General features: G+C 41.3%; 1 protein-coding gene across 1 annotated transcript in view; it reads left to right on the top strand.

Annotated features, from left to right (window-relative positions):
- The window catches only part of COL19A1 (collagen type XIX alpha 1 chain), a 356,422-nt gene that overhangs the window by 253,913 nt on the left and 83,776 nt on the right, over positions 1–18,733 (top strand). The window contains exon 16 of the mRNA XM_032650897.1: positions 16,264–16,317. Within this exon, the coding sequence (XP_032506788.1) occupies positions 16,264–16,317 (54 nt within the window). The remainder of the gene's footprint in view (positions 1–16,263; positions 16,318–18,733) is intronic.

The raw sequence follows: 18,733 nt of genomic DNA, 5'->3' as shown, positions 1-18,733 counted from the left end.
GGTTGAAAACTCTTTAATAACGTCCCTTTCCTTCCAGATGGATTCCATATCTTCTGCAGCCATTCTAGTCCCTTCAAAGTTTGTCCTTTTCCTATCTTTGTCTATCCTCCTCTGTGCCCTTTCTTCTTTTGCAACCTGTAGTGTCATCTTCCTTTATGATCTCAAAATGCCACACATTGCAAATGTTCTCCCCAAGGCCCAGGTGAGCTTCCCCACCTGCAGGACTCAGCTCAGACCCCAGGTCTCCCACTAAGCCCTTGCCGGTGCTCCCAGCACAGCACGAGAGGTGTCATCCTCCGCAATCTTATAAGCTTATGCCTCCTGCAGACAGAGCACATTGTTTTGTGACTCCTATTTTCCTTGTCTTTCTGACCACTGCCCTGTGAATATTTGTTGAACCTCTATTTTATCATCATTGTCTAGCACAGTTTCTGGCATGTAGCATGTAACTGTTAATTATTTAATGAATGAGTCAACAAATGAATATACTTCATAGATGAGAAAATGAAGACGGGAAAATAAGTGACTTTTTAAAGGCTAGAACCACCTGCGCCACCACTAGAGGGCTCTAGACTGAGCTCCTTAGGAGTCACTTAGGGTGTGGCCACATGCCAAAGGTGAAAAAGATTGCTGCTCTGTCAATGATTTCATTTCATCCATTTAGCCGTTCAAGTAAATTGTTCTCTTAGCAATATGCTGGTGTCAGTTGATACTGGTTATGAAACAACTGGGGGGGGGCGGGAAATGGCATCAATTGGACGTCCTGGAATCCAGTCTTTAAAGGAATCAGCTCTGTTGATTTTTATCCCAAATTTTCTGGCAAAAGAGAGAACTTATTGTAGGATTTTCGGTAATTGTCTCGTGCTATAAACAAGAAAAGCTGGTACAAGCTAACAGGCAAGATTAGACTTTCCCATAGTTTTCTAAATGCATGAGGAATTTGAATGATGAAGGCCTTTATGACAGGCTTGCCAAATGTCTAGGAGAGAAGAGGATTACACCACATCCTGGAATGAGTCCTCAGCTGTAGATCAAATGAGTTTACTGAACAATTTAGAAGATTAAGAAATATGCGACCATATGAAGGAGTTTATAACATTCAATTCCACAGGTTCTGATTGCCAGAGTGTTTGGGAGAGAGAGGTACTTATTTTATTTCAAGTATTAGATTTAGAATTTAAACTCAGCTATGGGTCTGACACACAGTGTTCATTAAATCCTGAGTACACGGTATTTAAAAGAAAAGTGGTTTATTATCTTTTGTAATATAATAAAATACCAATTTGTTAGACTACCAAAAAAAGGGGGAAATTCTATTCAAAAAAGAAAAGGTTTTTATTCATGGGTCAGCTCTTGTTTAAAAAGAATTATTAGACTATATCATCCGCTCATTTTTGTATAAGAATTGTGGTTTATGGAAACTCTTTGTCTTTTTGATTGTGGGATAACTCCTCTAGTGGATTAAATATCTTTTGTCTGATACAAGTATTATCAAAACTCTATCTTGGGGTACATTTTTCATCAGCTTTTGTATTTTTTTTAAGTTATTCACATAATAGATGACATGCATACCACCATACTGCAAAAAGTCCTATGAAGCACCTTGTCATTCTTACAGGAATTAGTTAAGGGAAGCATTGAAAAGAAAGGTGAAATACCTGGCTTCCCACATTCTTCTATGCCACCTTCATGTTTAATTTCCCTAAACATAATGTACTTTAGCAAGAGGACTGTTATTTCCCAAATGGTTAGAAATGAACAGAGTTCTTCAAAATCAGTCCTTTCAAGATCATATTAACTAACATTTTAAGAAAATGAGCTTATACAAAAATCAACCTGCTTCTAATTCACATCATTTAATAGTTTCACCAACTATTAAACATTTATTTAAGGCCTCCTATGTGCCTAACACTGTTGGGAGCTAGGCTTGCAAAAATGAATACGATGTGGTCCTTGCCCTTCAAGTATTTAAGTTTAACTCACAGAAAATGTGAATAGAGGAAGAAAACTTAGAAAAGATAACGCCAGGGTGGTTTTCTTCTGGAATTGACAACTGAAGCATAAAGGTTGAGCCTTAAAAACAAGGAGGAATTCCTGCTCATCATGACACAATGACACATGGATGAGCCTGGAGGACGTTATGCTGAGAGAAATAAGCCAGTTCACCGAAAGACAAAGACTGCGTGGCTCCACTTTTTGAGATTTCTAAAATGGTCAGACTTACGGAAGCAGAGAACATATAGGGGTGGGAGTACTGGGGAGTGTTATTCAACAGGTATAAAGTTTCAGTTATGCAGGATGATTACATCCCAGAGATCTGCCCTACGACATAGTGCCTATAGGTAGCCATGCAGTATTGTGCGTTTCAAAACTTGTTAAGAGGGTAGATTTCATGTTAGGTGTTCTTACCACACACATGCACACACACACACACTAAGGAACACAAGGGAAGGCTGGGAGGTGCTGGGTATGTCAGTTACCTTGGTTGTGGTGATGAGATCACAGATGTTTGCATCTGTCCAAACTCATCACATTGTACACATTAAATACATGCAATTCTTTGTGTCTCACTTATACCTCAATAAAGCTGTTTCTGTAAAAGTTGAGAAGGTCTGTCCAGTAAAGCAAATAGAGGGGAAGGAGAGAGCAAGCTAGGAGCTGCTGACAGAGGAAAGCAGCCTGAACAAAAGCTGAGCCCCGGGGAGTGGGGCAGGCAGCTGCCAGGCAGCTCTGACCACAGCACTGACAGGTCGGGTCCAGCCCGGGCAGCATCCTGGCAGAACTGCTATGAGCTCCCCATGTCCCAAGAAACCAGGACAATCTGTGAAGAGCTCTGAGTGGAGAGTCCCAGGGCCAGATTTCCTGATAGGTCTCTCTAGTGGCACAGTAGTTGGAATGCTGAGAGAGAGTGAGATTCATTGCAGCTATCATAGTATTTACTAGTCATTTGTATTTTATTACAACTGACATAGAGCTTAAGAGACGTCCCCCTTTACTTGTGGGCATTTTTTAGGTAAAAATGTTGTTGTTTTTCATTTATTTGTCTTCTTCCACTTTGTACCTTATGTGAGATGAGCCCTCCCCCCTTCACAACAGGAAGGAAGGTAACAAGAGAAAGAAGGAAAGGTTGGGAGGCACCAAGATCCTTCCGACTGAGATTGGGAGATGGTGTCTGACTCACCCTACTGGCTGGCGTCTGAGATTCCTAAAGCATGTGTTAGAATGTCTTATGACGATGTAAACTATAAAAAAAAATTAATTTTCTCTCTTATCAAGCAATAATCAAATAATACATAATGTCCCTCAAATGAGTGAACAGTATAGTATATAATTTTACTATATATGTTTGAGCAATTAGCCTTCAGAAAAGTTAAGGGAAAATTTTTTATTGATTTACTCTGACCGGTGGGATTGTCTGAAAAGAACCAAGGAATAGGAGTTTTTAGGAGACATGGATCCTTTGATAACAGCATACTTTGCTCAATTTCTTCAAGAAAATGTTCTCCCCTCCAGGGCTTTAGAGATGTTCCCTACATCAAAGGTAGTGTTGTTATTCTGGGGAGTGTCAATGAAGATTTTTAAAAAATAGAAGAAAGAAATCTCTAATGGCCTGAAGCAACTCAAATAATTAAAACATTTTAACCAACCATTCTATTTGTGATTGTTCTGAAGCCAAATTTGTATTTTCTCACCTTCTTAAGAAACATTTGTACCAAAAAGATTAGTTGTTTACAAAGAATAATTTCCCACAACTTTGTGTGTGTGGAAGGACAATCTCTTTCACCCTGAGAGAGTACATTCTCTAGGGGAAAGAATCTAATAAAGGAATATTTACTTAAAGTAGATCTTTGAACTAATGTTATTAGATTTTCTTTATGAAGTATTGTTTCATCAAAGTCATATATATTACTCCAATTTAGCTTCCCATACTTAATAGCAACTTTTCCTCTCTTTGAGGAAGGTTTAGTTGAAACTTAGACACATGTAATCTGCATACATAAAATTATTCTTATTGAGATGCTGGTAATTGAGGGGCAACTAACTGGTTCACAGAGCTGGCCATAACCCTTCATCACGTTTTATAAAGTATTGGTCCAATTTCCTGTTAATAAGCAGAGCTGATCTTACCTACGCAAAGGGAAAAGCTCCCAAATTCCCCCAAGTAGCTTCTGTCATCTTGTTTTGAATGAATATTCTTCATTGGAGGGAAACCATTAAGTAGCAATGTCTTGGACTGATGATACCTGCAAATACACTAAGATTATGATTTTTTAATTATTTATTTATTTTTGGCTGCATTGGGTCTTTGTTGCTGCGCGCGGGCTTTCTCTAGTTGCGGTGAGCAGGGGCTACTCTTCGTTGTGGTGCGTGGGCTTCTCATTGCAGTGGCTCCTCTTGTTGCAGAGCACGGGCTCTAGGCGTGCGGGCTCAGTAGTTGTGGCTCGTGGTCTCTAGAGCGCAGGCTCAGCGGCCATGGCTCACGGGCTTAGTTGCTCTGTGGCATGTGGGATCTTCCCGGACCAGGGCTCAAGCCTGTGTCCCCTGCAGTGGCAGGCGGATTCTTAACCACTGTGCCACCAGGGAAGCCCCTAAGATTATGATTGAGAGCAGTTTTCAGAGAGGAAGCACGAGAGCATTAAGCCTCTTCCTAGGGAAGGAAATAGCAGTAACTCCTGAGGAAACATATTCCACCAAAGAGAGAGAGATGGACCGGGAGAGATGATTACAGCCCTAGCTCTTGTGTTTGATGCTCCACTGCCAGCGCATTATGTAATCCTCACAACTATCACGAGAAGTAGAAATGATGCTCATTTTATAATGGGGTAAAGGTTGCCTGGAAACATCAAGAAACTTGCCCAGGATCACACAAGTATAAGTAGGGGTTATAGACTTGAGACCCAGGAATGGACCGCTAAACCCACCTTTATTCTCTCACTCACTCTCCAGTAAAGATTTCTTTGTCTTTCAAGCCTTCCAGTTATCTGAGTAGCGTAAAGGAATGGAAAACAGTGGCCTCGTGTTAGCATGATGAGGCTTCGAGAGTCTCGAAATGTCTTAGTTTATTTCAAAGTATTCCAGGTTTTCATTCCTTTAGAAGGGAGAGCAGAGCAGCTGGCAATGAGGCGGAACAGAAGAGTTTAACTAATGAGCCATTAAAAGCGGCATGTCTTAGCCCACCCGTTTGACACTTCCATCACTTCTCATTCATCATCCCTGCAAACGTGTTTATTAAAAACAGCATTAATTGGAAAATGTGTTATTATTCCTTTCTGTTGCAGGCAGGGCCCTTGATTTCCTTTCTTTTTTTTTTCCTCTGGCATTGTTTTTGTGCATTGTTTCATTATTGCAGTAAGAGAATTGAGCAGTGGGGCTCACGTGTGTCACAGAAATTCACATAATGTGTAATGTGGGCCAGGAGCTCCCTCTACTGTTTCCACTGGAAAAGCTCTAGAAATGACACTGTTCAGCCCTCAGGAGGCTGTCCAGGGTCCGGAGATTGCTCAGTGTTCGAGGCTTAATTATAAATCTACATGATTTTCAAAGTTTATTTTCAGGATTTTGTTGCATCTTATGCTAATCCTGTATTTTAAATACAAATGCTAGCTGATCAACAGTCATTTTCAATGTCAACTGGAGGCCCTCTAGAAGTGAAAGCCCTTAGCTTTCTCTAAAATGCTGACTTATTGTAACATGCTGATAAAACTCTACAGCGTGAGTTTTTATGTCAGCTGAGTCTGGTGGAATTTACGCTTCTTTTCTAAAGGAACCATAAGATTGAAAACATATACAACCGTGTTGTTTCCATTTTAATTGCAGTGTAGAACTTCTTTCACCTTTAATACATGAGGCAGTGCTCAGTCCTGAAGGTTATGGTTACAGAGCAGGATACATGGTTAAAAGAGTGAATTTAGGATGTGAAATTGAATTCATTTATTCAACACACACTTACCTCGATCACCTAGCATGTGTTAATGACTGTTACAAACCTTGAGTATACAGTGGTTTATATATAAAAAAAAAAAAAGACAAATTAAAGCTAGGGTCTCGGGCTTCCCTCGTGGCGCGGTGGTTGAGAGTCCGCCTGCCGATGCAGGGGACATGGGTTCGTGCCCCGGTCCGGGAAGATCCCACACGCCGCGGAGCGGCTGGGCCCGTGAGCCATGGCCGCTGAGCCTGCGCGTCCGGAGCCTGTGCTCCGCAACGGGAGAGGCCACAGCAGTGAGAGGCCCGCATACCGTAAAAAACAAACAAACAAACAAACAAACAAATAATAATAATAAAGCTAAGGTCTCTACCTTCAGTAACTTACACTCTATCATGTGTGTGTGGGGTGAGGGACCGATGGTGAAGAGGCAATTCCATAGGTAGACAAAACAATTTCAGCCTAATATGCAGTGCTGCAGGGGAATAAACTGGGTAGCGTGAGAGTGGTTTGGGAGGAAGAGTTGTTGCCCTAGTTAAGGTGGTCCAGGCGGCATCTCTGAGCATCTAGGAGACATTACTTGAGAAGTAGCCAGCCGTGTGAGGCCCAGAGCAAGAACTTTCCAACCACAAAGATCAGGAAGTGCAAAGGACCTGAGGTGGGAGAGAGGTTGCTGGATTCAGTAAACAGAAAGGAGCTAGGAGAACAGTGCCAGAGGAGGCTTTGGAGCTGAGTGGCTTAGCCTTATGAGAGTGGAATTGGGGAGCCGGGTGGGGGGGAGAATAAGTGGCAAGGAAAATAATCAACTGGTCACATCTCCCTTTTCTAGGTCTTTGTGTTTTTATCTCAGGCGGTTAGATTTTTATTCTGATGTGATGAAATTATTATTCCTAATGATAATTCTAAAGGCAGCGTCATTGTAGCATATCGTTTTTAGTCTTTGCACGGACAGGGAACAGACTTGTTTGCTGAGAAAACAAGGAAACAGACAAAGCTTTGACAGTTGCCCATTTCACTTCAGCCCAGCCTGAATCCAGGGGACACCATGTTTTTCCTTGGAGATGGAGAATCTCATCACATACAAGTCTGATTCTCTCTTCCCCACAGCTACACCTGAGGCTTCCTTTCTGATAGGCTACAGGTTGAGATGAGCAGTTATAACTATGAAAGTCTATGCTCTGGAAACACCGTGGAACTAATGCCTTCCCGCATCTGTGCCCTGTTATCCATCACTATCCCCACCTTTTCCGTCTTCATCTCCAGCCTTATTTCCTATGCACTGAGGACCCACGGTGCAAAGCTAATGTTAGCAAGGCCCACCCCTAAGGGAAGTTAGTCCCCAAGACACATTTTGGGCTGCTCAATAAAGTGGATGACAAAAATGTCCAATTAAAACATTTGACTTCTTGCTAAAATACTCTGTGTGACTATATACATTTTGAGAACCCTCATGTCTCAGTGGGAATCCAGTTCATAGTCTGAACATCCGTTTACAAGCCTTGAATTGATCAGGGTTTTCTGTTTCTCAGTTTTCCTTTCAGCAAAGAACTTTAGTCTCTTTGGTCTATTAATGGCTAAAGGCCATGTACTGTACTGATATCTTCGGAGGAAAAGAACCTAACCATTTATCTGTGTCAACGGGAATAGTAATTTTATTCATAATAAAAATAAGATGACTTCCTCAGAGTTAAAAATAAAGATACCTAAGACCTATAAAATGGAGGCATGGCCAGTCAATCATTTTTATTGCCACTCGTCCCCCACTGGGGCCATGGTCCCAGACAAAACAGCTGTTGCCAACATTACTAACATTCCAGTGTCACCTTGTGTGGCCACAGAATCCGTAGACATGCATGTGAGGCAGCTGGGGTCTCAGGTGGAGAATGTGAAAACCAGCACTTGGGTTCCACTCCCTAATTACTTCTCTTTTTTTCTCCCAATGAGCAGCAGCAGTGAGACATTATTAGCCACTTTCTGACTGCCTGGGTTTTTTACTAATTATAGATACACTTGGGAAGAAAAGGATTTTATGTTCTTACAGCCACTGACTCCTTTTCTTCATTTTGGGTCATATTATTGAAACCAACTATTAAGACTTCTGAATGACAGACGTTGTGTATAGCAATGATGGGACAGAATATTTGAAATCCTTGATATATGGTCACCAAACTTGTTGTTGGGCCAGTGCATAGATTAAACACTGATTCTTTGTGAGAGGTAAACAGTAAGGTTTTTAATAAATCTGATTGGCCTTTGAGAAATATTCAAAAAGGGAAACTTGTTTCCCAAATAATCTTATAATTTGTATTTGCTGATATAGTTTACGAAAGTATCTCCATACGGCATTTAATTTTACCGCCGTATAACTCTGTGAAACAGGCAAGAAAAGATTATCTCCATTTTAACAATAAGAAAAGACTGGGCCTCCAGAAGTAAGGGGCTTAGCTAAATCTCTTCAGTCAGTTTTCTCTTCACAGCAGCTACAACCTGGTAGGAAATTGTTTCCATCAAAGGAGAGACTAAAAAAAGTTATGTGAGTAGAGAAGCAACAAGTTTTCAGCATTGTCCGGGGGACCTGAAACATGAGAGGAAATTCTGTAGAAAGTAAGCCTAGAAGGAGCTTCAGTTATATCTGTAATTTCATTAAAAGGTAAAGAGATCTAAACTTGTTTGTCTAAACTTTTTTATTTTATATTGGAGCATAGTTGATTAACAATGTTGTGTTAGTTTCACGTGTACAGCAAAGTGATTCACTTATACATATACATGTATCTATTCTTTTTCAGAATCTTTTCCCATTTAGGTTGTTACATACTATTGAGCGCAGACGTAGAGAAGAACTTATGGTTACAGGGGTGGGCGGCGGAAATGGTGAGGGGAAGGGATAGTTAGGGAGTTTGGGATTGACATGTACCAACACGTTTAAAGAGAGTGAATATTATCAGTTATATAAGTGGAATCTCAAAGCACTGATAGGTGCAGGCTGTGTAAGCCAACCTCCCTGCAGATTTGAGAGGTGTATTGAGAGATTCCTGAGGTCAGACAGGGGAGTGCAAGCTCAGCTGTTCCCCAGGTATGGTTTCTGTTGATGGTGAACTTTGGGCGATGCCACTGGATACAGATCATTTGTTTCGCAATCTCCATCCTTACTAGTTCTCATGCCCCGCTGGCTTTAATCACCTCATGCAGGGTCAGTGATGTGGCTTCGGTGGGGAGGCAAGGCCCCTCTTGAGACGGCTGCTGCCCCTTATATTACAGGAAGCTGACACGTAACGTTTTTGCTTTTGCAGGACATACTGAGGGGAAACGAGTATGAAACATTTTATGGATGGATAAGCAGAATCGCAGCGTTAGGGGAGGAATCATTTTTTTCTAACTGTCATGCCATGGAAATCAGTCATCAATGTCCCAGCAAGGCACTCTATCAAGAATGCAATGGGCTTTATAACCAATTAGATGGATTTGTTTCATGGTATCAGGGAAAATAAGCTCCTTTAGAAAATGATTTTTTTTTTCTCCCTTGGAAAGTAAAGTGTTAAAAACTTCTGAGCCTCGCAGCATAATGTAGAAAATCTGCTTTTATGAAATGGATTAATTACACCCATTGAATGCATTCACTGTCACAGCCTCATCCTCCCACCCCTGTTCCAAAATGACAAGTGAAACCAGCGGCTGTGTAATTTTGGAAAACAATCAGGTCACATATTGAGTATTTTGCTTATTCATACAACCATAAACTGCCTCTGCTTGAGTTCCCTCAATTACACAGCTCGGTGTGCAGGCCAGAAGAGACAAGCCCAGCTCAAGTGAGCACTTCTGGAATACACAGAGGGATGCGTTTGAAAAATGTCCAAAGTGGCAGATGTGAAAACTTCTCATTCAAGACCCAGAAGCGCTGCTTCGCTGCAATCCTTCACCTGTTAATCACGCTGCTTCTGAACTTCTGAACCAGGGTTGCTGGCATATCTCATACGGAGATACTTAGGAGCTACTGATCTTTCAAAGTAGAGTGCACGTGTATGCCACTGGGGTGGGGCAAGGGGGACCTGGCTGAGACAAGAGACGATCACTGCTGCTCAGAATTTCCAGAGCTTCACCAAGATTAAGCGTTGGCTGCTGGCTTCTAACAAAAACTGCTCTTACCTTTTTTAGGGGAAGTCCCCAGAAGATGCCCTTGACCAATGCTTGAACCAGTGTATTGCTGTATCACTCAAATCCTTCAGGTCCCACATGGCAATACACAAATCTCTCTTCCACAAGGACACAATGGCACAATTGTAGTTTTGTTTGAAGGGTATCTCATCTTCTTACTAAGTGTGACTACTTTCCCATGACTGTTCATCCACTGCAATTTCACGCTCATAGGAATTTCAGCCTATCAATATGATCCCTAAGCAAACTTACTCTCTTGTTTCTAGTCTTTTTCCCACCAACTCTGACCATTTGTGTGTTTGTTTTTCTTCTACCATCTCATGAATGCCAAGAATCTACCCCTCATTTGGTATCATTTGAACTTCAAAAGTTACTTAAGATGCCGATCAAGATTGCCAACTTCTTTCCTTTTCCCTCTCAGAAGTCTCCCTCTCACCTCTCTCTAATCCAGGCCCTCCTTGATTTTAACATTTCTTGTATCTGCCTGTGGTTCCTCTCTCTTGTCCTCACCCTCCTCCCATTCTGGTCACTCTCCTCTTGGTCTCTTCTTGTCCAGTCTTTGAAAAGGTGCATCTACACTGCGTCCCGGAGCTCCCTGTGCTTGGCCCTTGTAGATTCTGTCCCTCATTAATAGATCTGCAGCCTTTTACCCTTGAATGCCCTACGTGATGTTTTTAACCAGCTTTAAGATGATTGATTTGGGTTTTTTTTTTTCTCTATCTGTCATCCCTCTCACTGTGAGGCAGATAAAGGAAAGAGTTAAAATATCAAAGATACAGCGTCAGGCCAACTTGGGTTGCAATCTAGCTGTTGTCTGCTAGTTGTATGACCTTGGGTAAGATAGTAAACTTTTTGTTATAAGTAAAATAAGGATAATGCCTACCTCATTGGACTGCTGTAAAAGCAAAATGCAATAACATACGTACCTGCCACACAGTTATTACTTTCCAAGGATTACTATTGTCATTTATTAATATTCTTATCATTATCCCATTTTATCATTCTCTTCCATCTGCTCATTATGTTTTACTTTCTGTCCCAGGATTTAATCCAGGACCTCCCATTTCTAAAGCAAAAGTGTTGATACCTTTCCAAGTTCTTTGATTATCATCCTCCTATAGCTTTTTCCTCTGAGTCCCACTTTTTACAGTCAAAGTTCATCTTAAGACTTAACTACATTTCTCAGAGCCTCATGCCAGAAAGTGAGTGCCAAAGGCCTGGGGGGCTGCGAAGCCACAGTCTTCAGGATCTGCACTCCCCCCTTTTCCGTACCTTCCCCTCCCTCGGTGCTGTCTTCTCCTGTCCCACCTGCCACATAGCATCCCGTTACTCCTCCCCTTGTTTGTCCCATCCAACTTGCTCTCAGGAAGTACTTACTGAATGATCCATAAGAATATATTCAAGTGGAACAACTCTTATACTTGGTTCTACCATTTGTTTATTGCGTGATTTGGGGGTAAATCTATCAGTTTTTTCCTGTCAGATGGAGAACATAATCATACCCATCTCACATAGTCTTTATGAGAATCAAATAAGATGATGTGTTTTGCAGTCACATTCCCCTGCCGTCTAAGAAAATATAAGTGAAAACGTATTTAGAATCATCCTGAGCTGTATGAATATGAAACATTAGTATTACATCTCCCAAGAACACTTGTATTCGAGCTGGCGATAAAACCCAACACCAAATAAACCAGTCTTTCTATATGAAGTTTTAGGCAGGCATAAACCGGAAGGTGGGTGAGACGTTTTCAGAAATAAGAGCCCCTTCCCAGGAACCTTAAATTTCACCTAATATGTGCTATCTGGCCCACATCCCCACTGTAATCCCATAAAGGAGAACTTGAGGTCTCTGTGTTGAAATATAACCATAGTATAAACACTTAACGAATCCCCTCCTTGCTTCAGAAATCATATTTTGCAATTTGAGAGTTTTCAGCAATTTGGGGGGGGAGGGGTTGGAGTGCTGGTATCTCCTTAGCCACTAAAACTTTGTAGCAGAAACATTCTCTGAAAAACAATCTATTCTAAAATTACAACTGTTTAAGTTAATTAAATCCCAAGAGACAATGAAAAAACTCATTTAGAGCAAATATTTAAAATAAATAAAAGGATCTGTGTTTAAAAGAAAAAGAAATTGATTTCCCAAATATTTTCTAAAGAGTACTATTGATTTTTCTCTCAGAATTGGAGACAACTTTCCATGTTGTAATTCTGGTCAAAAATCCATCCATAAGCTCTTTTCTACTAACTGGAGCTCACTGCAGCTTTGTTTTCAGTTATTTAGCCAGATTCTTAGATTAATCTGCATCTGTTGGCCCTGTATTCTGTGAGTTTGGAAGCTGCAAGACCCCTGCTCAGTTTGCTACCATTCCTAACTGAAATCAAAACGAATGAGCAAGAAATTGGCTATACCCTCAAAATTTTTCTTGCAAAAGATTCTGTTGAATTCAGCAAATACTGGGATGGGGGTACTATATGTTATGATAAGATAAAAAAGATTGAAACTCCTATCTTCAAGGAGTTTTCATTCCAACTGGAAAGATAGACATGTACTCAAACCACCATAAATCAGGGCTTCCCTGGTGGCGCAGTGGTTGAGAGTCTGCCTGCCGATGCAGGGGACGTGGGTTCGTGCCCTGGTCCGGGAAGATCCCACATGCCGCAGAGCAGCTGGGCCCGTGAGCCATGGCCGCTGAGCCCGCGCGTCCGGAGCCTGTGCTCCACAACGGGAGAGGCCACAGCAGTGAGAGGCCGGCGTACCACACACACACAAAAAAAACCCCATAAATCAGTATAAATGTGCTTCACCAAGTTATATATAATGTTATAGATGGAATATATATATGTAAGAGAAAAACTCGTTCTGACACTAACCTTCCCAGCAATTACTGTATTATTGAAACATGCTTCATCTTACCATTCCTATGAATGGGGTTAGGCTTCCTAATAATTTTTTTAATATAAGAAAAATAATTACTGGCCTTTGCCTTTTCTACTAGCCATTAGAAAGTTAGAAATATTTCTTGAAAATTAGCCCAAATGACTTTTCAATAACAAACTTTCTATCTCTTCTTATAGCAAAGCTGTTTTTTAGCATGCTTTGAAAAAAGTTGATTAGTGCAACTTTCTTCATAGAGGTTTTTGGTATTTCAAAGGTTGTTAGCAAAGTTAATTGGAAACCCACAGGGCCAGAAGGCAGTTGTGTACAACCTGAAAATATGTATTTGTGAATCCTGAAAGGAGCCCCTAATGAGAGAGCTCCTAATGAAGAGTGTTGGTGCGTGGAGATAAGTGGTACCCAGATGGCGCACGGACGTTCAGTCAGCAGTTATGGGGAGCTGAAGGATGCTTTCAGAGAAGAGGGAGGAAGGAAGACAGTTCAGGAGGATGGGCCAGAGAGGGAGCAGAGTGGCTGAGGGGCCAGGGAGACCCTGATTCAGAACATCAAGGGTGCGCTAAAGCTGACCCAAAGGCCCAGCCCTGACGGTGACAGGGAGCTCGCAGCAGAGACCAGGGAAGGGAAAAAAGGCAAAGCATGAACTGGCTGGAAAGTGAAAGTGTGGCCAAGACCAGGACCGAAGAAGCTTTAACACAGAGCTCTTCCCATCCTTTAGACGTTGGGAATCTGTGGCCCAAACTGAAATCTAAGGAGCTGATAATGCAAACAGTTGATCATTTTCACACTAGCATCTGATGACGCTGGTGGCAGACAGGATATTTCTCTGTCTTCCACCTCTAGCAAGATTTTAGCCAAAAAAAAAAACACGAACAAATAAAAAACCCTTTTTAAATGCTTTAAACTATTACCGAGCATATATGTTCCCAAGTTGAATGTATCTTTAATTCCCTTCATCACACCAGGCATGGTTCTTTGCAGTAGGAAACAACATTAGGGTCTCTCCCCACACCAGGCTGATGGACCGCTCCGGTAATTACACGCGAGCACAGTTGGGTTATGAACAGGTGTGTCTCCCCGGAGCTCATGAGCATTTTACAGCTGTTGTGTAATTGTCTACTTATCCCATTAACTCGGGCATCCTGTGTCTCCCAGCCCAACACAAATAGAGCAAAGCCGTGGTATCTGTATAGCTGCTGCAGGTCACTACAGGAGCAGGGTACTGGGACAGTTTTCCTTTCCATAACCATAATTTTAAAATGCCTGCAAAAATTATTTTAGGCTGAGAATCTGCTTTTAAGTTACAAGAGTTGAACAACTAAGAAGTGAGTTTGGGGCCAGGCTGCCTCCATTAAATATTAGCCCTGCCGCATACCAGGGTTGTGACCTTGGGCCAGTTAACTATTTCAAACGCTCATTTTTCTGTATCTTTGAATTGGAAATAATGGTGGTACATACCTCATGGTGTCATTGTAGAGATGAAATGAGTTAGTCTATTTGAAACCCTTGGTGTAATGCCTGGCGCACGATACACACTACCTAAATGTGTGCCGTTATTATTTGATGGATTCTTCTGCTCTAGTTGACAGACGTTATTAATTGATCTGCTGTATTCAGGAGCCCCACTTCTTAAGCCTTTCCCTCTTAGCTAAGACAAATGTGTCTGAAGCTAAATGTACCTACCACATCACTAGTCTTTGATCTAATTGACCTTATGATCAATACACATTCACCATTCACCCAATGCCTGCTATGCAGATACCCCTAAGTTACCTTTGATGCTACTACATACGGTATCTAAGATTTCTCCTTGCCTTGTTAAAAATAGTTGCAGAAGGATCAATGTGTATGGAGCCTCATGTCTCCTGAATTTCAAGAATGAGTTCCTAGCTTGTACCTTCTTGGCCGGAAACTTTGTGAAACAACCCCCCAACTCAGTAATTGCTTTCCTCTTCGCTTCAACTGCCTGACCTGGAATACGTCACACAAAGCTGGCTGATGGAAAAAGAACCTGAAAAATAATAGCGCCTTGAGGATTATTTTCTGACATTAGCTCTGTTTTGATTCCAGCAAGGTAACAGCGTCGTTTGTCTTTCCAACCACAGTCAGCTCCGTTCTGCACAAGGCCTATTATTTTCTCACGAGTTATATCTGCCTCCTTCTATCATCCATCACTACATCTTGCTGTCCTCAACATTTAACGGCACAAAGTAAAGCCTTCACGTTAGATCTTCTGTCACAGGCCGTTCCTAAGAAACACCCATCATAACTGTTGACCAACATTAATCTTTTCAAGATAACCTAAGGTGTTACCTATATCAGTGAGTGCAGCTAGCAGATGTTCCTTAAAATGTTTCTTCACTTTTCAAAGCTTTCGTTCGCTTTTTAAAATAATAATCTTTGTATAATAGTGACTTTGGTTGGCTGAATCATGATCTTTCGGTGTCTTATCTTCTGAGAACTTTGCTTCTGTAACATTTTCTCTCTTCCTAGGAGCTTACGAGGTGTGGATGAGATATGCAGTCTCTTTTCTGAGATAGCTGAATCTATTTTGGCTGAACTACCTAAATTAAAATCATGTTAATCTTTGCATTTTCTTCCACCTCTTTCCCCAAAATTTAATCCCGGAAAAACTCAGAGAACGCTTCTCTTCCTGGAAGTTTTAGGGACAGACAAACGTCTTTACTTCCTTCCTATCCACCCAAAACTCAGCAGAGCGCTTCGTGAATATTTCCACATCATCTGAAAACTACATGTATTTAAATGTCTTAAGCCCAAGGTTATACAGCAGATATCTTTTTCTGGCCTGAAAGTCCGTGGGAAGCCCATGTTCACCCAACTAATTCAAATAAGTAAAGCGATAACAAAACAATATTTTCCCCTTATTTTTTAAGGTAATAACACGTGGGCATACACTTCCATAATTCATTAATAAAAGCCCTATAAGAAGTGTCAAACATAAACTGAAGCTCTTCAGCCTCTTCCCTTGAGGAGTTTTATGGGTAAGATTCCTTTTAATAAGGAATATGCTGATGGCTGACCTTTGAGTAAAATGTTACGTGTTCCCAGTTAGGACCTTTCTTTGGATTCATTCAGGATTTAACCTAGAAATACATTTAAGAACCAGATAAGCTAATGTCCATGTGATACTCTATTAATTAGAATACTTGACTGAACAGACACTTCCTTCTTCTTACCTGTGAGATTTTAAGAGTTCTTAGATACATTATTTAAATACACATTGTTTTGGTAAATGTTTATGTATGTCTTTGATTTGTTTCTAATATAGGGACCTCCTGGAATACAAGGAATGCAACAGACTCTTGATGGATATTATCACAAGGTATGGCTTCTTTCACTCACATCATGTATACAGAGATTTTATGTGATGGTATTCTCGAAAAATATAATGAACTTAATTGCTAACTGCTCAGACTTTGAAACATAATCACATATGCTTAACATCTTTCCATAATGAAAATGTTTCCGAAAAAGTATTTTGATCAGCATCTTTTCACAAAACCAAGATTTTATCTTTATTTAGTTATTTATTTTTAAATTAATTTGTTTATTTTTGGCTGGGTTGGGTCTTCGTTGCTGCGCACGGGCTTTCTCTAGTTGCGGCAAGCGGGGGCTTCTCTTCATTGTGGTGCGGTGGCTTCTCTTGTGGCGGAGCACAGGCTCTAGGCCCATGCAGGCTTCAGTAGTTGTGGCTCGCGGGCTCCAGGCATGCGGGCTTCCGTAGTTGTGGTGCACGGGCTTAGTTGCCCCGTGGCATGTGGGATCCTCCTGGACCAGGGCTCGAACCCGTGTCCCCTGCATTGGCAGGTGGATGCTTAAGCACTGCGCCACCAGGGAAGTCCTTATCTTTACTTTTTAAAAGTTTATTTCAAAGTTTGCAAAATTTCATACAAAAAATTAATGTAAAAAACATGTTTCACCGTTGATAGCATCATATATGCGGTTTCCCTGAGGGCAGAAAGAGATGATTTGCTACCTTAGAGCTCTGGGTACTACAAGGGGTGACAGATTTCTTACCAAACTAACAGGTGCTACACTAAAATCTCAAGCAAAGGTTTACATACTATGGGTCAAGACTGAAGTCTCCCACCCCTCAGGAAGGAGCCACTTTAACTTCACCAAGATTTTTAATTATCCATTGGTTTGGATGGAATATGACATGGAAGGATCTGACAGCCAAAAGGCAAGACAATTTTGCCCCCAATTCTACAAGGAAGCACAGCAGACGGAGAAGAATGGGTGTGGGCAACCGAGTGTGACTCAGAGACCTAAGTGAGACCATTGGTTGGCTCACCTTTCAGCACACGTTTGGGGGTCTGATCGCCTTGTGGGGAGCATTCTGGCCGCTGACTCGGATCCCTTATTACATCATGGTTTATCACTGATAAGCTGCAAATCTGGAGAAACTCCCCTTTATGTCTGTCCTGTGTTCGTGGTCTCCCTTTCTTAGATTCCTCTGGCTACTTTTGTTCCTCTGTTTAAAAACCCAAAGAAACAGTCTGTGCCAGCAGAGGCCTTGAAGGCAGCAGGTGCACAGCAAATGACAAGCTAGTTAATTCAAAATCCCAATTCTTCCATCAGATTAAGTTCAACACGAAGACCTGGATTGTTTGTGGCTGATAAATTTTAAATCAGAAGTGTGGAACGTCTCTTCCACTTCCTGCATGATCCTGTCTTAATTTTTCTCATTTCCTTAGATTTTCCAGGGAATATTGTATTAGGAGGAACGTATGAGGTATATTGTATGATCCTTTAGTAAACATTTTCTGTAGAGATCTCTCTGTACCAACTTTTTCACAACCATAAGTCTTGGCCCACATGAAAAAACGTAAGAGAAGCATATCTAAAATTACTCAGTTAAAATACACTGCATTTCTGTAATGACATCTACTGGTACAAAATAGGATTTACTATAAATGCTTCAAAATAATGAGAATGAGTGGGCTCTGATCTAACAGTGTCAGCTAAAAAAAACTTAAAGAATATTGTGTGTTACTACCACCCTTGGTACAAAATTTACCAAGTTGCTACTCAGCTACTTAGGTATTTGCCATCCTTTGCAAAACTTTTAATGCTCATCTCTTTACAAGTCTCTCAGCATTACTTCTGTATATAGTTTATCTTGCCAACGAGTCAGTTTTCCCTTAAATGAAGATCTATAGTGCATTTATATTTTAGAATCTGAAGTTGAGAACATAAATTTTTTACTTTAAGGTTATGTTTCCCCCAAAATGAGGCTGACCGGAGAAGGTGGGTGGAGAGTCTTGCTAACAGCAAACCAGTTCTCTGAATTTAGCTGTTGACTCACCTAAAAGAACTCCAGCTATTGTTACTACCGTTGTTACTATGGGATTGAGACTCACAGGTGTTTAGTCCACCTGTGCTCAGAAGGTGACTTCAGAATTGGAGCACAGCTGGGTAAAGAGGGGAGACCATAGCTTCTCTTCCCCAAATGAAACACCGTTGCCAGTTAACATCAGAAGGCTTTAGACCCGCCTGGGAATTAATGGAAGGTAACTTTCCAAATACTTGACTCTGTTTCCTTCTGAGAATAGTTAGGGCTGTTCCATGGAGGTCCCACCAGGATGGATGGAGGGGTAGGGCCCACCTTCTCAGCACCTACACTGAGCACCTTTCTGGGTTGTAACCGCCACCTCTTCACCCTCGGCTTCACAAAAGAAAGGGCCAAGTGTGCCATGGTGAATGAGATGCCTGTCTTCACTTGGCCATGTCCCCAG

This window comes from Phocoena sinus, chromosome 12 (assembly GCF_008692025.1).
Source record: "Phocoena sinus isolate mPhoSin1 chromosome 12, mPhoSin1.pri, whole genome shotgun sequence".
Lineage (NCBI taxonomy): Eukaryota > Metazoa > Chordata > Mammalia > Artiodactyla > Phocoenidae > Phocoena > Phocoena sinus.
This window is presented reverse-complemented; position numbering and strand designations above follow the sequence as displayed.